This window comes from Diaphorina citri, unplaced genomic scaffold, assembly GCF_000475195.1.
Source record: "Diaphorina citri unplaced genomic scaffold, Diaci psyllid genome assembly version 1.1 scaffold164, whole genome shotgun sequence".
Classification (NCBI taxonomy): domain Eukaryota; kingdom Metazoa; phylum Arthropoda; class Insecta; order Hemiptera; family Psyllidae; genus Diaphorina; species Diaphorina citri.
In genome coordinates, this window is record NW_007377601.1 from 65235 (window position 1) to 89155 (window position 23921).

Here is a 23921-nt window from a genome sequence, read left to right on the forward strand (position 1 = left end):
AACAGAGGGTTTCTCTCGGCTCTCTTAGGGTCCTTTTCTGTTACACCTCTTACTTCTCTCTGGGCTATATCCCTCAATCCTTTATTGTCTCTATTTAACTTTCGCGATTGTGCTTGAAGGGGTTAACCAAGCTTGGTCATTATTTGTTCAATAGATCATGAATTTGCCTTGGTTTCTTTTCTTAGGATCTTATTTTTTTCAGAGTGTAAACTATTTTTTCGAAATCTATGCTTCATATTCTCGTCATTCGTCCTTGTTTTATATTTTCCTCATTTCTCTCTCTAGTAATTGCCCACTACTTTGCGATTGTGCTTGAAGGGGTTAACCAAGCTTGGTCATTATTTGTTCAATAGATCATGAATTTGCCTTAGTTTCTTTTCTTAGGACCTTATTTTTTTCAGAGTGTAAACTATTTTTTTCGAAATCTATGCTTCATATTCTCGTCATTCGTCCTTGTTTTATATTTTCCTCATTTCTCTCTCTAGTAATTGCCCACTACTTTCCCACTCTGAAAATTCATGGAGTTTCCTCCGGCCATTCTATTCCATTGTCTATGGCTTTAATTACTCTCAACAGCAGTCCGCGATTACCCAGAGGGACACCTGTTCAGACACCAACCACACAACCTTGCTTTGCTGAATGGGTGACAGTGATTCATCAGATCATCAGGCATTCAGGCATTGGTGCATTGAACGTGCTGGCTCCGCTGGCTATACTAGAAATCTGATCTAGTATAACCGCAGCCTTATGTATTCAGGAGTGCGGTAGCTCTCCGCCCGCCCCGTCAAGTCAAAACGGTTTGACAGCACTACTAAGAGATATTGTTCTCGACGTGATAAATCTCTGTTGTCGAGGCAGTGTGGACGGTTCAGTCGACATCGATCGACGGCCGGTTGACTACACCAACATAGTTTTACAAAGCAAGTTTATCTCCATTCCAGGCAGAGCAAGGCAAGTTTGACATGGAAGAAGAAATAGAAAGGCTGAGAGGGGGTTCTAGTATTTTTCTGTGTAGGCATGTTAATTTTTTGTACCAATAGTTATGTATGTTGTCACTGCCCGGGCTTTTCCAATTATGTGTTTTCTCCAATACCTGCTGTAGTATGGTTTCAGTGATTAGGGGTTCTTCCATAGCCGCTGAGAGGGGACAAGACGAAGCTGGAGCAACAATTAGTGGAGATGAAGAATAAAGTGGAACAGATAGAAAGAAGAGCTCAGGAGCTGCGAGCCTCGGAGGAGAAGAAAAATATGGATGAGATTACACATCTCAAGAGAAATAATGCTCAACTGAGGGTAAACTCCTTTTGACCTTTGCTGGATTTTTTATAACCTCTTGGTTTTGGTTGTGATTCACACTAATCAATCACAACCTCATAAGAATCCCAAATTTTGGATCTTGAATAGCCTTGAAAGAGGCCCTTGCCTGTATAGGTGTCGGTGGGGCTAACCTTAACCTTAAATGGGATTTTATTGGTAGGAAGTGCCTGCCAACGGTCAAATTTATAAAAATATTACATAGTAGGTAGATAGATGATACCTATTGTCTGAATCTGCCAGCAGAAAAAGAGATGTACCTACCTAACTCTTGCCGAAAAAATGCTAAAATGTGTTTTGATTTTTGTTTCAGGCTCAACTGGAAGGAATTATTGCGCCAAAGAAATGAAATGGATTATGTATCAACCTGCCAGAATGTAATGTGGATTATTTAGATACGTACCTACCTATTATGTGCCTACCATAACGTTTTGGCCTAACAATACCAACATAGTATTATTTTTTCAATTTTGCAACTCTGATAAAAAGGGCGAAACATTCGACTTTTCAAACATTAATAAAATTTATATTTAAAAGGATTTATCTAAAGCAAAAAAATGCATCATTTTCCTCTTTTATTCTATGACTTTTTTAAACTTTGAACTTGTTTTGTTAAACTCGCCTATACCTAAGTTACTTTGGTATTTTCCCATAATTACTCGTATGTAGGTACCTGTTTTTTAAAATTCCAGATTTCGGTTAGTATCAAGTAGATTACCTACCTACCTGACCACCTGGTTATGTTGCAGATGTAAATATCTAATATCTACAGATATACTCACCATTTTCTGAAGCCTGTAACTTTTAAATCCAATTGACTTACTTCAGGTTCATTTTCCGTGATGGTACCATCAGTGTAGTTATCACCACGAAAACCAAAGTTATCCTTAGAGGTTTTGGTCAACTTGAATTCATCTTCACAATTCTTCGTCAATTTGTTGAGCTCCATAACATTGTACTGTAGGTCCCTTGGCCTCAAACGCGTTTCACAATAAAAATAGCTAATAAAGGTCTAGTGAGTAGGTACTTTATTTTTTATTCATAGACCATCGATGTACCTAAATCCTTTGACAAGTGGTCCTTCAATCTCGAAAGTTTTTATAAAAATTCCAAACACTTTTATTTACGACTTTACTAAAATTTTTAACCCGACCGTTCAACGTTTTAACTTGAGCAATTTGCATTATTGTCAACTCGTTAGGTTTTCTCAAAACTTTGTGTCGTTGACATAACGCGGTGCCATACAGCAAGAGGTCTGAAACAGACTGATTGGTCCGTGATGGTGACAGTGGTCTCTCACTCTCAATCATATGATTGTTTTTATGGTACAGACCTACATATAGTCATATACCTACCAAACCTACCGGTTTGGTCTCGTGACAGAGAATTTTTGAAGCGAGAACCCTGACTAGAAGATCACATGCTTTTCTTGAACCTAGATCTTGAAACTTGTTTATGCCCGGGCCGAATTTTGAGAATCCAAGCAAAACTAATCGGTCGATTTCTAAGCAGGCTCTAAAAATGAACTAATCAGATTGCTTCAATGAACTGTAAATTACTTCAGGTCAAAGTCTTGTGTTCGATGCGAGAAAATACAGATGCCTAACCTTAAGGTGTGTCCACACATAGTCGACGGTCGTTGACCATGTTTGCTATTTTTGGACACACCTTGAGATTTTTTTTTTTTCAATGTCTCTGTGTAGATTTGAACCCTTGCCCTACGGATTACCAGGCAAGCGCTCCAATCTCTCTGGTACCGGCGAAGCTTTGCCACAAATATAAACATTGGCACTTGCCCAAAACTTGGCAATGTGATTGCTCTCTTCAATACATGGCTGTGTTATCTTCCATGTGTTACGGGCACGTGAGATTTTGCGTTTACTCGGTGGTGATTTTGTATTTTGTCAGCATAATTTATTAATATCAGATTTATCAGTTACGAATTTAGTAGGAACCTACCTCTCCTACCTGTAAATTGGGTAGGTACTTCTGACGTACCTACGTTTTAGGTAAATTATAAATAGTACCTGTAAATAATAAATTATCGAGGTAGGTATTAGGTACCTATCTAAATAGGTATTAAAGTGTATCGTACTCGTACAATCTTCATTATACCTACGTACCTACGTATACGTACAGTTAGAAATACATTGACCTCTTAAAAATAAAATTAAAACAATTTTATTATAACAATAACTTCATAACAAATTTGTGTTTTGTGAACTAAGTCCGTCCAAGTCATAACATCTTGGGAATCCAATGTGTTTTGTCATATATAAACTAAGCCCGTCCAAGTCCTGTACGGACAAATAACCTTATACATCGTGGGAATCCAAGCATTTCATGTAAGCTCATGAACTTACTGGGAGCACACAAATAGAGAAAGACCCAGGTACTCGTAGCATGTGTTCAGAGCTGATCGCTGTTATCAGTGTGTGATAAGCAGCTTCCAGTCGTCATGGAGTACTTGCTGAGCGTGGATGTAGGAACATCTAGTGTGCGAGCAGCCCTAGTGTCTACCCGGGGCAAAGTGAGCCCCATAGCTGTCAGGCCGATAGCGTTATGGTGTCCCCGTCCAAGTCATAACATCTTGGGAATCCAATGTGTTTTGTCAAATATAAACTAAGCCCGTCCAAGTCCTGTACGGACAAATAACCTGATACATCGTGGGAATCCAAGCATTTCATGTAAGCTCATGAACTTACTGGGAGCACACAAATAGAGAAAGACCCAGGTACTCTTAGCATGTGTTCAGAGCTGATCGCTGTTATCAGTGTGTGATAATGATAAGCAGCTTCCAGTCGCCATGGAGTACTTGCTGAGCGTGGACGTAGGAACATCTAGTGTGCGAGCAGCCCTAGTGTCTACCCGGGGCAAAGTGAGCCCCATAGCTGTCAGGCCGATAGCGTTATGGTGTCCCAAACCTCAGCTGTATGAGCAATCTTCAGAGGATATTTGGAACAGCGTGTGTCTAGCTATTCGGGTAAGCCATACACTTAATGAGCACACACACTATCAGGTAGACCTGACAGGTACGGCTGAAAATGTCCGAGTGCTAATCGTCAATAAGATGAAGATATTAAATTTAATTAGGAAAATAAGAACAGTTTTATTGAAGACAGTGTTGTACTTACTGTGACGTTAAAACTCTGTCACAATTTTTATATACATACCTGGAACAGCGTGTGTCTAGCTATTCGGGTAAGCCATACACTTAATGAGCACACACACTATCAGGCAGACCTGACAGGTACGGCTGCAAATGTCCGAGTGCTAATCGTCAATAAGATGAAGATATTTAATTAATTAGGAAAATAAGAACAGTTTTATTGAAGACAGTGTTGTACTTACTGTGACGTTAAAACTCTGTCACAATTTTTATATACATACTCTGTGGTATTTACCATGTGTAGGTACATGGTACCCATACTAACTTAGTTATACCTATTTATGGACAATGGGCTTTCTTTATCAAACTGGTAACAGATAAAATTCCATAGGTCTGTATTGTGTCTGTCTGTAAAAGACACCTACCTACCTATATGTCTGTATTGTGATGATCTGTCCACATGCTGTCTAATGGATACGTACCTACAGTAGTTAGGTACCTGCATCTATACTAATCAGTAGAGTTCAAGTTTTTACGGCCTAGTACTGAACAGATTTTTCTTGTTATAATAATTACAGGATGTAACGAAAGATGTAAATCCGGCCCAAATCAAAGGAGTTGGTGTAGATGCCACTTGTTCTCTTGTAGCCCTGGACACGAACCATCAACCTCTCACCATAAGTCCGACTGGTAAGACCGTACCTGTATAGTGTATACTGTATACTCACACTTTAACTCTGACTCTTAGTGCCGCCACTGGTCGCTCACTTACCACTCAGGCGCAATGCACACTAGTGAAACGCGTACGTGTGCATTGCGCCTTGCGCCAAGCAATCCTCACAAGGCTGAATGCACCCCACAGTACAAATACAAAGTCGAATCTGCCCCGGGAGGGAATCGAACCCGCGGCCTAGAGCTTACAAGGCAGACGCGCTACTCACTAAGCTAACGAGGCTGGCAGATAAACGATTTTGTAGGAATGAAAGTAACGAAAAGACACTTTTGTCCTAGGTGATGACAGCCGCAATGTATTGCTATGGATGGACCACAGGGCAGTATCCGAAGCTGACCAGTACCTATAAACAATTTTGTAGGAATGACAGTAACGAAAAGACACTTTTGTCCTAGGTGATGACAGCCGCAATGTATTGCTATGGATGGACCACAGGGCAGTATCCGAAGCTGACCAAATCAATGCTACAAAACATTCCGTTCTGGACACTGTAGGAGGCAAGATCTCTCCTGAAATGGAAACTCCCAAGCTGTTGTGGCTCAAGAAAAATTTGCCTGATACGTGTTGGAGGAGGGCAGGTTTATTCTTTGACCTGCCTGACTTCCTTACGTGGAAATTGACGGGAGATGAAACACAGTAAGGTCAGCCACTATCAGGTAGACCTGATCAGTTAGACCTGACAGGTACACCTAATCAGGTATCTACGCCTGTCAGGTGTATCTGATACCTAAGGAGCACACACACTATCAGGTGGACCTGACCTGACAGGACCACATACACTATCAGGTAGACCTGACAGGTATGGTTGAAAAGGTCCGTCTTTCAGGTCTACCTGATACCTGATACCTGATGAGCACACAAATATCCCTGCGGGGGGCTGCGAAGGTGGGACACCTATATGCCAGCGGTTGGAGCCCAAGTCACGTCAGTTATCGAGAGGCATTATATGGAGAACTGTATTAAAAATAAATGAAAATAATTATTCAGATAAGAATCTTTACAAATTAAAAAGACAATTAAGATTCAATAAGACATTCATTAAGAAAGTTTGGTGAGCTTTCAGGAATACTCAGATTCCCATCATCAGACCAAAAAGACGCGAGAGAGGTGTTTATTCTACGAGCACTGGAGGTGAAGTCAACTGGAGATGAAGTCGTTGGAGTTGAGAACTGTATTGTTGAGCATTGTATGCTGATGACGATTTGTTCTTGGTTTCAGGTCCCTCTGTTCTCTGGTCTGCAAGTGGACGTATGACGCTTATGATCGGAGATGGAATGAGGACTATTTTGAGAAAATCGGACTCGGCGATCTAAAGCAGAATGGATGGCGAGCAATAGGTAAATACCCTACGACACAGTCAACATGTGTCTAATGTAGCAGTTGTTTTATTGCTAGGAAATAAAAACGGCGGTGAAACCCCCATCTTTTTTTTTTTTTTTTTAAACCCTGGACAATTTTTATTGAACGAGTTTTGAGGCTGACTGGTTAAGAGTAAGAGCCGGAGGCACTGGGTTCGAATCCCGTCCGGAGCGGAATTTTTTTCTTTCAAGTTTTCCATTCCCGGACAGGCATGGACTAGCTGTGCAAGTGTGCACTTAAGTATTGCGAAAGCTGGTTTTCCCCCAAGTGTGTACAATAATTTAATTTGATCCAATTCCTATTCTACCAGAACTTTTCTTCTATTCTTCTTCTTATTCTCCAGGAAATACAGTGAAGAATCCAGGACAACCCATTGGACACGGAGTATCTACAGAAGTCGCCCGTGCCCTGGGCTTGAACCCAGGTACTCCTGTGTCTGTGTCCATGATAGACGCCCACGCAGGGGCTTTAGCTCTACTGGCAACATCAGCTCCAGGGATACCAGAGGATATTGATTCGAAACTAGGTGATTGTTTGAATATTTAGAGCTCTGAAAAGAGGGATAGGTAAGGTTGGCAACGTCAGGGATTCAGATATAGGAGCGGGGTTTCTTGCTGTTGAGAACGTTCTAAGAACGATCTGAGTGGAGTCGGGAAAAGTCAGCAGCACCCCATTGCCCAGATGGTCACCCATCCCGATACCAACCACGCGCAATGTTGCTTACCCTATTTATAATCATGCCACGACTAGTCAATTTCTCATTTTCTAGGTCTCATTTGTGGCACATCCACTTGCCACATGGCATTGAGCGCTAAGAAAGTCCAAGTTCCAGGTGTATGGGGGCCTTACTACGAGGTGATTCTGCCCAACACTCATCTCCTGGAGAGTGGTCAATCTGCTACAGGCAAACTCCTAGACCATATCATTAACAACCACCCCGCCACACAGAGTATTATGAAGAAACTGAATACCGAAGAGTAAGAGAACGTTTAAAGACATATTTCATAGGTGCATAGGACCCAGTGACTTTTAATTACATCCAGGCTATACAATGAGTAAATCACTAATAGGTATTTTCAGTGAGTTGTCTTTGTAAGTATGGGGTTGTTTTATGGTCCGATTAAGTCTGCTAATGTGTAGATTGTGTAGTCATTTCAGATTCCCTTTTGGTTCGACGGACGGGGCGTCCGACTAAAGTTGTAGGTACTAATAAAGGTCTAGTGAGTAGGTACTTTATTTTTTATTCATAGACCATCGATGTACCTAAATCCTTTGACAAGTGGTCCTTCAATCTCGAAAGTTTTTATAAAAATTCCAAACACTTTTATTTACGACTTTACTAAAATTTTTAACCCGACCGTTCAACGTTTTAACTTGAGCAATTTGCATTATTGTCAACTCGTTAGGTTTTCTCAAAACTTTGTGTCGTTGACATAACGCGGTGCCATACAGCAAGAGGTCTGAAACAGACTGATTGGTCCGTGATGGTGACAGTGGTCTCTCACTCTCAATCATATGATTGTTTTTATGGTACAGACCTACACATAGTCATATACCTACCAAACCTACCGGTTTGGTCTCGTGACAGAGAATTTTTGAAGCGAGAACCCTGACTAGAAGATCACATGCTTTTCTTGAACCTAGATCTTGAAACTTGTTTATGCCCGGGCCGAATTTTGAGAATCCACGCAAACTAATTGGTCGATTTCTAAGCAGGCTCTAAAAATGAACTAATCAGATTGCTTCAATGGACTGTAAATTAGTTTAGGTCAAAGTCTTGTGTTCGATGCGAGAAAATACAGATGCCTAACCTGCCTCGGTGGTGTAGTGGTCAAGGCGCTCGCCTGGTAAACAGGAGGGTGTGGGTTCAATCCCAGCCGAGGTATGGAATTTTAAGCAAAACTAATCGGTCGATTTCTAAGCAGGCTCTAAAAATGAACTAATCAGATTGCTTCAATGAACTGTAAATTACTTCAGGTCAAAGTCTTGTGTTCGATGCGAGAAAATACAGATGCCTAACCTTAAGGTGTGTCCACACATAGTCGACGGTCGTTGACCATGTTTGCTATTTTTGGACACACCTTGAGATTTTTTTTTTTTCAATGTCTCTGTGTAGATTTGAACCCTTGCCCTACGGATTACCAGGCAAGCGCTCCAATCTCTCTGGTACCGGCGAAGCTTTGCCACAAATTAACCCAGTGACTTTAAATTACATCCAGGCTATACAATGAGTAAATCACTAATATTTTCAGTGAGTTGTGGTTGTAAGTATGGGCCGGGTTGTTTTATGGTCTGATTAAGTCTGCTAATGTGTAGATTGTGTAGTCATTTCAGATTCCCTTTTGGTTCGACGGACGGGGCGTCCGACTAAAGTTGTAGGTAGTTGTTTTATGGTCCGATTAAGTTTGCTAATGTGTAGATTGTGTAGTCATTTCAGATTCCCTTTTGGTTCGACGGACGGGGCGTCCGACTAAAGTTGTAGGTACACTACTTTAGATATTCAATGTATTCAAACTTACCTAAGGCCAGCCACTCACTATTAGGTAGATCTGACAGGCGGATCTGTTCAGGCGTAGCTGTCAGGTCTACCTGCTACTGAATGGCCGACTTCAGAATCTATTTTACATAACCACACCTCGGGTATAACTTTCAGGCTAGCTCCTGTCATCCAATATTTAAACCATGTGATAGACACTCAACATTCCACAGAACTGACGGCAGATTTTCACGTATGGCCCGATTTCCACGGCAACAGATCTCCCCTGGCAGATGCTGATATGAAAGGAATGGTAAGTGATAGAATAGAATATACCCTGATTATACTGTAAGTGATAAACTCACGTCTCAAGCTTGATGCAAACTTGGACTAAAAACAGAGTGCAGCGGAGAGCATAGCACAAAGAGCTTCGAAGGAAGGTGACGCAGGAGGGAAGTGACGACTTCAAACCGCATAGAGCAAAAAGCTCTATGGGCTATTCTCTCAGCTTCACACTGTTTTGATCTTAAGGGTGATATGGATTATGGACTGAAATACCTGCCACACACCAAAAACACGCTGCACGCTGATTAAATCAGCAAACATAAATTGAAAACTACCTATTTGCCACAGAGCTACATCAGTAACGTGATTAATGATTATCATTTTTACTGAATTCATTTCAGATTTGTGGCTTAACATTGGATTCGAGTGAAACTAGTCTCGTCACTCTCTATCTGGCGACAATACAGGCGTTAGCCGTAAGTATCTAGGACTAAGAAGTTATTAGAATAAACATCCAAAATGAAGCTAGAACTAGAAAGACAGGACTTGCGAGAGTATAGAATCAACATCCAAAATGAAGCTAGAACTAGAAAGACAGGACTTGCGAGAGTATAGAATCAACATCCAAAATGAAGCTAGAACTAGAAAGACAGGACTTGCGAGAGTATAGAATCAACATCCAAAATGAAGCTAGAACTAGAAAGACAGGACTTGCGAGAGTATAGAATCAACATCCAAAATGAAGCTAGAACTAGAAAGACAGGACTTGCGAGAGTATAGAATCAACATCCAAAATGAAGCTAGAACTAGAAAGACAGGACTTGCGAGAGTATAGAATCAACATCCAAAATGAAGCTAGAACTAGAAAGACAGGACTTGCGAGAGTATAGAATCAACATCCAAAATGAAGCTAGAACTAGAAAGACAGGACTTGCGAGAGTATAGAATCAACATCCAAAATGAAGCTAGAACTAGAAAGACAGGACTTGCGAGAGTATAGAATCAACATCCAAAATGAAGCTAGAACTAGAAAGACAGGACTTGCGAGAGTATAGAATCAACATCCAAAATGAAGCTAGAACTAGAAAGACAGGACTTGCGAGAGTATAGTTTGTATGGCCGCCATACACGCCCTACATGGACGCTACGCCACTGCGTACCTAGGTACAGTAGTTAGGTACCTGCATCTATACTAATCACTAGAGTTCAAGTTTTTACGGCATATTAATGAACAGATTTTTCTTGTTATAATAATTACAGGATGTAACGAAAGATGTGAATCCGGCCCAAATCAAAGGAGTTGGTGTAGATGCCACTTGTTCTCTCGTAGCCCTGGACACGAACCATCAACCTCTCACCATAAGTCCGACTGGTAAGACCGTACCTGTATACTCACACTTTAACTCTAACTCTTAGTGCCGCCACTAGTCGCTCACTTATCACTCAGGCGCAATGCACACTAGTGAAACGCGTTTCGTGCTACGTGTGCATTGCACCTTGCGCCAAGCAGTCCTCACAAGGCTGAATGCACCATTGCACCCCACAGTACAAATACAAAGTCGAATCTGCCCCGGGAGGGAATCGAACCCGCGGCCTAGAGCTTACAAGGCAGACGCGCTACTACAATGTGATTGCTCTCTTCAATACATGGCTGTGTTATCTTCCATGTGTTACGGGCACGTGAGATTTTGCGTTTACTCTGTGGTGATTTTGTCAGTGTAATTTATTAATATCAGATTTACCAGTTACGAATTTAGTAGGAACTTACCTCCTACCTTTAAATTGGGTAGGTAGGTAGGTACTTCTGACGTACCTACGTTTTAGGTAAATAATAAATTATCGAGGTAGGTATTAGGTACCTATCTAAATATAGGTACCTATAAAAGTGTATGGTACAATCTTCATTATACCTACGTATACGTACAGTTAGAAATACATTGACCTCTTAAAAATAAAATTAAAACAATTTTATTATAACAATAACTTCATAACAAAGAGGAGTGTCAGGTCTACTTGCTACTGAATGGCCGACTTAAGAATCTATTTTACATAACCATATCTAGGGTATAACTTTCAGGCTAGCTCCTGTCATCCAATATTTAAACCATGTGATAGACACTCGACATTCCACAGAACTGACGGCAGATTTTCACGTATGGCCCGATTTCCACGGCAACAGATCTCCCCTGGCAGATGTTGATATGAAAGGAATGGTAAGTGATAGAATAGAATATACCCTGATTATAATGTAAGTGATAGACGCACGTTTCAAGCTTTAGTGTAAACTTGGACTCAAAACAGAGTGCAGCGGAGAGCATAGCACAAAGAGCTTCGAAGGAAGGTGACGCTGGAGGGAAGTGACGACTTCAAACCGCATAGAGCAAAAAGCTCTATGAGCTATTCTCTCAGCTCTACTGTTTTGAGCTTTAGAATGATATGGATTGTGGACTGAAATGCCTGCCACACACCAAAAACACGCTGCACGCTGATTAAATCAGCAAAAATAAATTGAAAATTACCTATTTGCCACAGAGGTACATCAGTAACGTGTTTATCTGATTATCAGTAGGTTTTATTTTGTCCCTGAATTCATTTCCATTTCAGATTTGTGGCCTAACATTGGATTCGAGTGAAACTAGTCTCGTCACTCTCTATCTGGCGACAATACAGGCGTTAGCCGTAAGTATCCCCCAGCCAGACTAAGCTGGTCTACTCCCTGTTTAACGTCCCCCAGCCAGACTCAATCTCTTAATCAAGTGAGGAACAATATTTGTTACAAGAATTTTTTTTTTTTATATGTAGGTAGGTACATAATTCCTTTTGCTTCCAGTACGGAACAAGGCACATCATGGATGCTATGCATGCCGCAGGCAAGACTCCTGCCATTTCTACTCTGCTTGTATCCGGCGGTTTGGCTAAGAATCCTCTATACGTACAAACTCATGCTGATGTTACCGGCTGTAATGTGTTATGTCCCCAGGTATGGAGCTTTCTTTAGACTAAATGTCTGGCCAGGGGGATTTACATGGTAGACTAACGACTGTAAGACTATCAATGGGTCAATAGGGAGAAGAGCTAACCCTAACCAGCCTAGCTAGCTGGCAGTTTCAAAGGGTTCTCTCTGCTTTTAAAGAATAAGCACAAGTTCTCACGATGGTTGACTGCAGTTCAGGGCGAGCCAATTAAACGTGGCTACAAACCATCATCCCGGTGTCTGAAATCAAAATTCGGCTACAGCTGAAGCCGATAAGACAGCAAGTGTGGTTTACACACAGTGGTTGTGGTTTACAATTGACCGAATCAGTAGTTAGAGATCTTCTATTTCCTCAGGAAACGGAATGTATGCTACTAGGATGTGCTATGCTGGGAAACCATCATCCCGGTGTATGGCATCCCGGTTTATTCTGAAATTAAAATTCGGCTACAGCTGAAGCCGATAAGACAGCAATAGTGTGGTTTACAATTGACCGAATCAGTAGTTAGAGATCTTCTATTTCCTCAGGAAACGGAATGTATGCTACTAGGATGTGCTATGCTGGCTGCGGGGGCAGGAGGAGTATACCCTAGTGTGGAGGAATCTATGAGAGCCATGTCGAGCCAGGCGACAGTGGTGAGACCTGTGATAGAGACTGCACGGTGAGTATACCTATTGAATCGAAGTTTGGAGAAGTCAAATATGACTTTTTCTTAATAGGTTTAACGATGGTTGAGGGCATGTCGTTAGCGTTGAAATATTACAATCAGTATAGGAAAAGCCTCAATTGAAGACTAGGTACCTGGACTTTTTTTTTTTGTCGTATAACCAACAGTTCAATTTTTCCTTAATTAACTTAATTTTATTTTTCCTTAATTTAAGGAAAAATAAAATTAAGTTAATTTTTTAGGAAAAAGAAAATTCTGTTAATTTTCATTTTCCTTCGTGAAGATTGATTAGGATTTTTAGAAAGAATAAATCTGTGTTTTACTCAGTAAGTTAGTCTTAGCCGACAGTATGATAAAGTATAGGTACCTATTTAATGAAGAAATACGCCATTTTCCTGTTGCAGATTTCATGACAAGAAATACAAGGTGTTTTTCAAGTTGATGGAAACACAACTGGAGTGCAGAAAATTGATGCAATGAAGGCGGGTATGTAGATTGTAGATACGTATACGGCTTAGGACGTGTTATACAATGAAACTTTGATGACAAGAGGACCTTCACTTCACCGAATGTTAACTTTGAATTTTTTGTATCTATTTATTTCTTTTTGTATCTATTTATCTATTTATTTCTGTTCTATCTTTCTATTGCTTTTACTGAGGTAAATACAGCACTGAAACATTGCATATCTGAAAGTTCCTAAACAATCGAGTGAAAACCTCAAACCATTTGATTGTAAAATAAATAAAATATGAACATTTTTTATTATGCCTTTATGATACAAATTTAATTTTATGTACAGTGTTTTTGAAAATAATAAAATCTATAAATTCGATTTGAACAGGCATTTTTCGTTGGAGGCCAAAAAATCATCAATCAGATTAGTCTCACATAACTAAATAGTATTGAACCATCAAGAATGCTTTTATTGTTACAGAAGGTCTTACTTTAAACCCCAAATTTATTGATTAGTAAGGACAATAAAACTTGTGGAAGTTCCTGGCTTAGGCTGATGGTCTACAGAATATTCATTTTAAATTCCAATATGTTCTTCAGTTAGCACCACCCACAATATTTTACAAACTCCTTTATAAAAGATTTTTCATTTAGTCCCGATACGTATACGGCTTAGGACGTGTTATACAATGAAACTTTGATCACAAGAGGACCTTCACTTCACCGAATGTTAACTTTGAATTTTTTGTATCTATTTATTTCTATTCTATCTATTTATTTCTGTTCTATCTTTCTGTTGCTTTTACTGAGGTAAATACAGCACTGAAACTTTGCATATCTGAAAGTTCCTAAACAATCGAGTGAAAACCTCAAACCATTTGATTGTAAAATAAATAAAATATGAACAATTTTTATTATGCCTTTATGATACAAATTTAAATTTATGTACAGTGTTTTTGAAAATAATAAAATCTATAAATTCGATTTGAACAGGCATTTTTTGTTGGAGGCCAAAAAATCATCAATCAGATTAGTCTCACGTAACTAAATGGTATTGAACCATCAAGAATGCTTTTATTGTTACAGAAGGTCTTACTTTAAACACCCAAATTTATTGATTAGTAAAGACAATAAAACTTGTGAAAGTTCCTGGCTTAGGCTGATAGTTTACAGAACATTCATTTTAAATTCCAATATGTTCTTCAGTTAGCACCACCCACAATATTTTACAAACTCCTTTATAAAAGATCTTTCATTTAGTCCCCAACACACCCCCTTCATTTCATAATCAAAATATGTACATACTCCTGAAAACTTAAGCTAATAAAAAACATGAATTTCTAGAAGCAATTGTTAACTTGATGCATATACGACCAACTTACCAACAACCAAATGAATGAATACGTCTACGTTATTTGTATAAAAATTTGAAATTCATATCTTTTTCAAGCATCCTTATACCCACCATTCACGCTCAGACAGTCCGAACTTATGGCGGAAAAGGCTTCCGACCAAGGTCTCTTAGTCGGTTTGAGCGCGAGTGGCCGGCTTTAGTTTTCTCTTATCATTTTTAAAAAAGTTAAAAAAAAAAAAAAAAAAAAAAAAAAAAAAAAAAATAGAAATAATTCAGTGGACGGTTTACTAGAAATTTTAAGGCATACAACAGCTTGGTTTCTATCTAAATTTAAGTCTCATGATAATGAACAAAATTTTCATTGAAAGATGACCTTCCGGCGCGGCGGCGGGCGATATGTTTGCGCCACAGGCAATTTTCCACCAAAACTCTTTGAGTGCAATCATTATAGCGGTCAAATTTCAAATAAATCTATCAAAATAACTTCAATATATTTTGTTTAACTTTTTTTTAACCTACTACTAAAACTACTTTGCGGGGGATATATTCGTTTAAAACACAAATCACAGATATTTTACAGAAAAGTATGAAATAAAGTGTTAAGAAATAAAATCTAATAACTAGAAAAAAATCTGATAAAAAGAAGAGAAATCTAAAAATTTCTATTTTCAATAAAGTATAGACAAAGTTACAGCAGCCCCACGGGTTCCATATGTACATTATGTCAAAACTCAAGTATTGTTTCTTATTGAAACAATCTAAGACGAACATCGTAGGAAAGATCAGCAGCTTGAGAGAATGAGGCTCAAAGGAGATGTATCGTTTTCAAGATAATCCCATTGCGGTCATCACTTCTGGAAACAATCCAAACAAAATGCCAAGTTAAAATGTAATTCACAAGGGATAGCTATTAATGGACTTGAAATTTTGTAAACAGAGCTGAAAATAGACATAAAACAGACAGCTAATTTGATGAGCCAGGGGAAAAAATGATAGCTACCTAACCTTAATACTGACTGAGGAAAAAAATCAATGTACTAAAAGTTCAGCTACAGATCAGTGATTCACAACTTAGGATACCCACAAATATGGATTAATACACATGTCTTTTGTGTGTGAGGCTCCACAAAATGAAGGGGTTGATCCTAAAAAAGTTGAGAATCACTGACCTATCCCAATGACATGCTGCAGGGGTACTTTTTAACTAAGCAAGCACGATGTAATTTGATTTCCCCAAAGCTTAGAATACCACGTTAGAAATTGTTTCGTTAGCTCTTTCCATTGTGTGAATTGTACCTGGAATTGTCACTATGAACACAAACTGTGCCTATAGTGAATGAATTATGTAGATATGTCATGCAATGAAATGGTAATCCATAAAAAGATTACAGTGGCCTGTGAATTCAAATGACTGGAGCATTAGGAGCTTGAGTCATTTGAGTGAGTATACTAAGAAAGTTACAAATAAAGATAAAAGAAATAAGTAAATAATAAGTAGGCGTTGAAAGATGGAAGACAAGGGATCCTGTGATAAGATAACATAAAAGAACAACATAGATAGAATAGATGGAAAAATAGAGATTCAAAGACAGGAAGAGAAGACAAAATAAATGGTTTTAGCAAACTAATATTGGTTCTTGTAACGGAAGAAAGTAAGAAGTAATATAGGGAAGTGTTAATCAACACTGAGAACCCATTCCTGAGAGGAAAGTTCCTTGAGTGGATATTTTTTTAGAATCAAAGTTGTATTCGATTATGTGAAATTTAATTCAGTCAAACATGACTGAACCAATGAGAATGTGAGATGTTGCTGTGTTTACGTCTAAAGCGGAATCTCATTGGTTTGACTGAATTAAATTTCAGATAATCGAATTGTACCTGGAATTGTCACTATGGACACAAACTGTGCCTATAGTGAATGAATGATGTAGATATGTCATGCAATGAAATGGTAATCCATAAAAAGATTACAGTGGCCTGTGAATTCAAATGACTGGAGCATTAGGAGCTTGAGTCATTTGAGTAAGTATACTAGGAAAGTTACAAATAAAGATGAAAGAAATAAGTAAATACGAGTAATAAGTAGGCATTGAAAGATGGAAGACAAGGGAAGATCCTGTGATAAGATAACATAAAAGAACAACATAGATAGAATAGATGGAAAAATATAGATTCAAAGACAGGAAGAGAAGACAAAATAAATGGTTTTAGCAAACGAATATTGGTTCTTGTAACGGAAGAAAGTAAGAAGTAATATAGGGAAGTGTTAATCAACACTGAGAACCCATTCCTGAGAGGAAAGTTCCTTGAGTGGATATTTTTTTAGAATCAAAGTTGTATTCGATTATGTGAAATTTAATTCAGTCAAACATGGCTGAATCAATGAGAATGTGAGATGTTGCTGTGTTTACGTCTAAAGCGGAATCTCATTGGTTTGACTGAATTAAATTTCAGATAATCGAAGAATAGAATATAATATGTATACCTTGTTTATCCTGCTAAAAATCGCAAATTTCGCTTTAAACTTCAGAGTTATTTTAAATTATAACAGTTTCAGGTTTGCTTCGAAATTTAGAAATATGGTAAGGAATTAGATTGAATTTCAATTGTACCTGTTCAAGAGATTTCAATCTAGCCTGTCGCCATGCTGCTCGTTTCTCTGCTCTCAATGCTCTTTGTTCTGCAGGGGAGAGATCTTTGTCTTCGTCGTCACTGATTAGGCCCTGCAACATAAATCATAGGGGATACAAATACTATTGGGTTATATGGAAAACGAATAACACTTCACTTTTTCCATACAACCCAATAGTTAAAATGGACCTTCACATAGTTACCGAGGCTTCAATCAAGATACAAATACTTATTAGACGCTGTAATACAACATTTTCACGAGAAAGAATTGTTTAACAGTCCAGAAATGTTTTTCCAACAATGACAACAATCCTTCAAAATTTCTTACTCTCCAGACCTATTTCTGAACCATTTTTTTCTTGACTTTTTATCTTGAAAGTTGCTCAACATACAAAACATTTTTTTTTTTTTCGTGCCATATGCGCAACTGTTGCGAAATCTTCCCTAGAGAGGGGTTCTCTGGTTTCAGTGATATTTTCATCACAAGCGACACTGACGGGTCGTCTTGGGCTTGTTATATTGGTCGGTTTTTTTGGAATGTCTGGTTTGAATTTTGTACTATCTTTAGCGACGGGTTTGTAACCAAATAGTTGTAAATTTGTCCGATAGGAGTTTGTTTCGAGGGAGCTTGATTCTGAAATGAGATCATCTGAGCGGGATGAACTTGGTTTATGAACTTCTTCAAAGGAATCAGATTTTGAATGTTTCTTGGTAAACACAGGAATTCACTTGGAAACAAATTGTTGAATCGAATTACCATGAAGTAAAAAGGAATTTTAATTGTGGTAAGCATAAATGCTTGTCACAGATGTCGTTCTCTGCTTAATACACTACGCTAAATGTCATAATAATGACAATTGATTATTATGTCATAATTATGACATAATAATCCATTCCTTTGCATTAGTAAACAACAACAAATTTTATGACTTGACTTGAACTCGAACCACCAACCTCCAGATCCAGAGTCCACCGCGCTAACCACTACACCACTGAGGTTGGTGTAAAATTTCTATGTAGTTTGCTAAAGACCATTCACAATAATTGAGAAAGACTTAAGCTCACAAACCGGATTCGTCTTTTTCCCCTTCTTCTTTTTACTCCGCTTCCTCTTGGAATTGGCCTGGGCGAGAGGGTCCTCACTTATATTTGCAGGTGGGGTGGTGGGGGTGGTTGCTTCACCTTCATCTTCGTCCTCCTCCCCCTCTTCTTCCTGCTTGGGAGGGGATAATTCTAGCGAGATGATTTTCTCGCGCGTCGTTTCCACCTAAAATAGAACAGGTGGGTTGTAGGAGGGAGGGTGTGAGGGAAGGAAGTTTTAGGGACGGTAAAGGGGACCTAGCTGTATAAATGAGGTATATTGTATTCTATTCTATTCTGAGACCTATTTCAGAATCCAAGAAAATATGACGGGGGTCAGGTGCCGAAGGGCATGAGTGACCCAACGTCTAGCAGATATTACAAAAGGGAAAACAGAATGGACATTTATTCCCTCCAAAATTAATCAAGGCCTCAAAAAATAACCCCCTCTAATTTGAACTTTGAACCCTAATATTTCAGTAGAGAGTTCTTGAAACAATTCTATTCCTTGTTAGTACCAATTTACCAGAAAACAAACCCTATTGTAGTCCTTTTGAATTTCAAGATTTTCAAGGGAACAACGCCTTGGAGTTAAAATTAGATCTACATAATGTATGTATTTATAGTATTTACAAAGTTAATAAAAATGTCTCGAGTTTAAATGTTAGACATTCTGCAAACCAGAAGGACTAAATTTTTCTCTCATTTCTGATCCTGTTTTTCATTCCCAAATTCACTTAGGGGACCTATTCTGAGACCTATTTCAGAACCCAAGAAAATATGACGGGGGTCAGGTGCCGAAGGGCATGAGTGACGTCTAGCAGATATTACAAAAGGGAAAACAGAATGGACATTTATTCCCTCCAAAATTAATCAAGGTCTCAAAAAATAACCCCCTCTAAATTGAACTTTGAACCCTAATATTTGAATAGAGAGTTCTTGAAACAATTCTATTCCTTGTTAGAAAACCCTTTTGAATTTCAAGATTTTCAAGGGAACAACGCCTTGGAGTTAAAATTAGATCTACATAATTTATGTATTTACAAAGTTCATAAAAATATCTCGAGTTTAAATGTTAGACATTCTGCAAACCAGAAGGACTGAATTTTTCTCTCATTTCTGATCCTGTTTTTCATTTCCAAATTTACATTCTGGACAGAAACGAAGTCTGACTAAAATAAATAACTATGTACAAAATTTCTTACTGTGAGTTTAAAGGAAAATTGAGTGAAATAGCAATGCAATGTGCAGGGTGTTAGGAAGTTAGTACAGGTTTGATTAGTAGAGGGGGAGTTAGTGGACGGATAGTGTAGGACTGTAGGAGTTAGTACTGAACGGATAATTATTGGGAGTTAGTATAGGAAAAACCTGATCCAGAATTAGTACAGATTTAATTAGTAGAGGGGAGTTAGTGAATGGATAGTGTAGGAGTTAGTACTGAACAAACATTTATTGGGAGTTAGTATAGGAAAACCTGATCCACAATCAGGAAGATGGTCAAGATAATGATAAAGTAATAGAAGACGATGTACAGTTTATAAAATTAGATCTACATAATGTATGTATTTACAGTATTTACAAAGTTCATAAAAATATCTCGAGTTTAAATGTTAGACATTCTGCAAACCAGAAGGACTAAATTTTTCTCTCATTTCTGATCCTGTTTTTCATTCCCAAATTCACATTCTGGACAGAAACGAAGTCTGACTAAAATAAATAACTATGTACAAAATTTCTTACTGTGAGTTTAAAGGAAAATTGAGTGATATAGCAATGCAATGTGCAGGGTGTTAGGAAGTTAGTACAGGTTTGATTAGTGGAGGGGGAGTTAGTGAATGGATAGTGTAGGAGTTAGTACTGAACAAACAGTTATTGGGAGTTAGTATAGGAAAAACCTGATCCACAATCAGGAAGATAGTCAAGATAAAATGATAAAGTAATAGAAGATGATGTACAGTTTGTACAGTGAAACCAAATCAGCCATGGATTTCGTGAGTTAAGGTACCTTAGGTTTATCGATTTGATTACGTGATTCCATGGAGTAACATGCAAGAATATCTACCATGCTGATTAGAAGAACAGAGGACAAGAACATGACAATACAAACGTGATTCCATGGAGTAACATGCAAGAATATCTACCATGCTGATTAGAAGAACAGAGGACAAGAACATGACAATACAACATTCTGCCTCCTATTGAATGGGAAGAGGATGGGCAGTTGTGGAGACTACAGGTCAGATTTATTCACATTCTAGATTCTAGTTTCATTTGAGCAGGATAAACAAGGTATATTCTATTCTATTTCTACTTGGGGTAACAGTTAGATGGTATTAGATGCTCCAAATGTTCCAAAGGTTGAAGCTCAAAATTTTTTGGAGTCTCGTCTACAGTAAAAGAGAAAAATGGAGCTGAAGGGGGGGGGGGGGGGACACGATGATTATCCTATCCATATAGTATTCCCCTCATCAGATGGCCGAAAAGAGACACAATACTCATAAATAGATGGTTGGTTTGGTGGTTACAAATAAAATTGGACCATGAGAATAGTACAAATACCTATTGCTGCAGTAAAGGAACTTGTTGGTCTCATTCAGCTCATTCTCTTCTAGATATGTGACATATTTCTTATTCTCTGTACATGATTTCAGGCCAAATCACCGGAATATTGATTATTCTCTGGGGTTTCATCTCAGGTATCAAGTGACCCAGCGACACGGCTTGAGGTTATTAAACTGAACGAGCAACTGGACACCCGACTACAGCAGCGTGACTCTAGAGTATCATACTTTTTACTTACTTATCCGTAGCTGGGGCCTTATCGACCATCGATCATATGCAATAATAGATCAGTTGCGCTTACTTGGGTGGTGTTTCAAAGTCATAGAGCAGGAAAAATGAGGACCAACGGAATTTTTACCTACAGTGTCGTAGCGTGGTCTGAATTCAAGTGTAGGGCACTAATTTCCATCACCATGCATAACTCATGCATTGGCATAGACAAGTATAAGTAGGTACTCAAGTTGATGGAAACACAACTGGAGTGCAGAAAATTGATGCAATGAAGGCTGGTATGTAGATTGTATACGTATACGGCTTAGGACGTGTTATACAATGAAACTTTGATGACAAGAGGACCTTCACTTCACCGAATGTTAACTTTGAATTTTTTCTGTCGTAAGTATGACCAATAGTTCAATTTTTCCTTAATTTAAGGAAAAATAAAATTAAGTTAATTTTTTAGGAAAAAGAAAATTCAGTTAATTTTCATTTTCCTTCGTGAAGATTGATAAGGATTTTTAGAAAGAATAAATCTGTGTTTTACTCAGTAAGTTAGTCTTAGCCGACAGTATGATAAAGTATAGGTACCTATTTAATGACTTAAGTTTTAATCTCGGTTTAAGCAATCTGATTGGCCAATTTTTTTTTAAAAATCAACCAATCAGATCAGATTGCTTCATCCGAGAGTTAAACTTGAACCGAGTTTAAACTCACTTTGAGGCTACTGTTGAGTTGGAGTTCTAATGTAGTAAGAAAAGATCACTTTGAAAATAGAACATTGGAACAAATTTATTTTGTGTAGACTCACCAGGGCTAGTAATACTGAAGTGAAACGTGGAACACAATTTAGCACCAAGAATAGTTTTCTTTCATGTGTGTCCTATTAGTGGCAGTTGGCGTTACGTGGCATTGAATTAGGAGTTAATACTGAACAAACAGTTATTGGGAGTTAGTATAGGAAAACCTGATCCACAATCAGGAAGATGGTCAAGATAATGATAAAGTAATAGAAGACGATGTACAGTTTGTACAGTGAAACCAAATCAGCCATGGATTTCGTGAGTTTAGGTACCTTAGGTTTATCGATTTGATTAGATTTGATTTGATTACGTGATTCCATGGAGTAACATGCAAGAATATCTACCATGCTGATTAGAAGAACAGAGGACAAGAACATGACAATACAAACATGCAAAAGCACATTAGTGATTATGATTAATATACAGAAATGTTTTATCATAGGCAATCATTATGGTGGATTTACACTCTCAAGCCATTTGCACACTGGCTTGCGCAACAGTTTGTGAAAATGGCTTGAGCGTGTAAACCCACCTTTAATTTGTAGGGTGCCGCCAGTCTAGATCATCTGTTTATTAAAGCAATATGAGATTAGTTTATTAAAACAAGTTAGTAGCTAGATGAAGATGGTGACAAAGTTGTCTCTTCTGAACTAAACTAGAGAAGTGACCAAGTGATCTAGTGTTGAGTGCGGAAGTGAGCGGTTCTGAGTGGAACTATGGATAATAAACTAGGCAGGAGGACCTATTTCATTAGGTATGTAGTCAGCGTTGTCAAAATTTCTCATTTATCCTGGTTGAATAGGACTGAAAAGTCCCTTTACTCCAGCAGTAGGCTACTACCATTACTCAAATTCTCACATTATATTGAGGATAAAATCCCATACCTTGGCTGGGATTGAACCCACGCACTCCTGTTTACCAGGCGAGCGTCTTGACCACTACATCACCGAGGCAGTGGTAGAAAAGAAATGCTGAGAGTGAAAAGCCAGCGTGTAATAGGTGAGAAGAGGTGAGGGGTGTCTTTCTGGTGGTGGTTATACATAGGGCTAGGCTAGGCTAGGCTAGGCTTTGAAAATAGAAGATAAAAAAAAAAATCGATTTCTTTTGCATTGTTTTTTCTCTTTTTTCAAGCCTAGCCTAGTCTAGCCCCGTGTATTAAGGTGTGTCCACACATATTCGACTGGCCGTCGAACGATGTCGACTGAACCGTCCACACTGCCTCGATAACATGGTTTCTCTACGTCGATCGACTATGTTTGGACACACCTTTACCACCACCGTAGTGAGTGAAACGAGAGGGAGAGGGGAGGTGAAGTACTATTTTCCCCTCTCCGCGTTAAGCAATACCTCCTTCTCTATGACTTTCTCAATGATTTCGACCGTTCGCACACTCAGCTGACCGTTCTCGTCTCGGTATTCTTCCGTTTTCCGCACGACCGTTTCGTCGACGACGGTTTCAGTTTCGCGTACCTTGGTCTGACCTGGCGACTCCACCAGGCGTAGCTGAGGGAAGTCCTGACTAGATGGTCGCAGGAGCGGCTGGGACAAGAACCGTCACCCGTCACACACACAATAGCAGGGTCACAGGGAACGTATAGAGAAGGCACCCAGAACAAACCCCTTGGTAGTGAACACTTACGAGTAGATTGACCCCCGGGGGCACAAAGTGAGTTTGAACTCCATTTAAGTTTTAATCTGCCAGCCTAGTTAGCTTAGTTGGTAGTGTGTCTGCCTTGTAAGCGCTAGGCCGCGGGTTCGATTCCCGCCCGGGGCGGATTTTATCCTAATGGGATAATGTTCGTTCTCGGAACGGCTGGCTTTCTCGTATCCTGTCTTCCTTCTCTCTTCTATTTCGGGACGATAAGACCATAGCAGTTACAGTTCCCTCTGTCAAACCTCTT

General features: G+C 38.9%; 3 protein-coding genes and 1 long non-coding RNA gene across 15 annotated transcripts in view; 3 read left to right on the top strand and 1 right to left on the bottom strand.

Annotated features, from left to right (window-relative positions):
- Positions 1-23921, top strand: part of LOC113465305 (33 kDa inner dynein arm light chain, axonemal-like) — a 40557-nt gene that overhangs the window by 6668 nt on the left and 9968 nt on the right. The gene's annotated exons all lie outside the window — the stretch shown is intronic.
- LOC103505317 (putative inner dynein arm light chain, axonemal) lies at positions 871-1872 on the top strand. The gene is made up of 3 exons (XM_008469647.2): positions 871-993; positions 1148-1293; positions 1628-1872. The coding sequence occupies exons 1-3, from the start codon at positions 963-965 to the stop codon at positions 1661-1663; spliced, it is 213 nt and encodes a 70-aa protein (XP_008467869.1). The 5' UTR covers positions 871-962; the 3' UTR covers positions 1664-1872.
- On the top strand, positions 3702-13929 carry LOC103505320 (FGGY carbohydrate kinase domain-containing protein). 4 transcript variants are annotated; one of them, XM_017442375.2, is made up of 12 exons: positions 3702-3879; positions 4228-4297; positions 5002-5113; positions 5552-5792; positions 6375-6493; positions 6859-7041; positions 7285-7492; positions 9169-9304; positions 9678-9752; positions 12107-12256; positions 12779-12912; positions 13323-13929. In XM_017442375.2, the coding sequence occupies exons 1-12, from the start codon at positions 3773-3775 to the stop codon at positions 13396-13398; spliced, it is 1611 nt and encodes a 536-aa protein (XP_017297864.1). In that variant the 5' UTR covers positions 3702-3772; the 3' UTR covers positions 13399-13929. The 4 variants fall into 4 exon arrangements, with proteins under 4 accessions (XP_017297864.1, XP_017297863.1, XP_026676452.1 ...); XM_017442374.2 differs by lacking the exons at positions 3702-3879; positions 9169-9304; positions 9678-9752 and adding exons at positions 11354-11489; positions 11881-11955 and having other exon boundaries at positions 4092-4297; XM_026820651.1 differs by lacking the exons at positions 3702-3879; positions 9678-9752 and adding an exon at positions 11881-11955 and having other exon boundaries at positions 4094-4297.
- Positions 14315-23921, bottom strand: part of LOC113465812 — a 23779-nt gene continuing 14172 nt past the window's right edge. Inside the window, exon 3 of the long non-coding RNA XR_003390412.1 lies at positions 14315-15579. This is a non-coding gene — a long non-coding RNA (uncharacterized LOC113465812). The remainder of the gene's footprint in view (positions 15580-23921) is intronic.

What these genes read in the sequence shown, in the direction of transcription:
- LOC103505317 (XM_008469647.2), top strand. Translation starts at nt 963, where the DNA reads ATGGAAGAAGAAATAGAAAGGCTGAGAGGGG. An exon ending in AATAGAAAGGCTGAGAGGGG is followed by an intron (nt 994 to 1,147) that starts GTTCTAGTATTT and finishes CGCTGAGAGGGG; the next exon opens with ACAAGACGAAGCTGGAGCAA. An exon ending in GAAATAATGCTCAACTGAGG is followed by an intron (nt 1,294 to 1,627) that starts GTAAACTCCTTT and finishes TTTTTGTTTCAG; the next exon opens with GCTCAACTGGAAGGAATTAT.
- LOC103505320 (XM_017442375.2), top strand. Translation starts at nt 3,773, where the DNA reads ATGGAGTACTTGCTGAGCGTGGATGTAGGAACATCTAGTGTGCGAGCA. An exon ending in GGATATTGATTCGAAACTAG is followed by an intron (nt 7,042 to 7,284) that starts GTGATTGTTTGA and finishes CTCATTTTCTAG; the next exon opens with GTCTCATTTGTGGCACATCC. An exon ending in ATGCTGATATGAAAGGAATG is followed by an intron (nt 9,305 to 9,677) that starts GTAAGTGATAGA and finishes AATTCATTTCAG; the next exon opens with ATTTGTGGCTTAACATTGGA.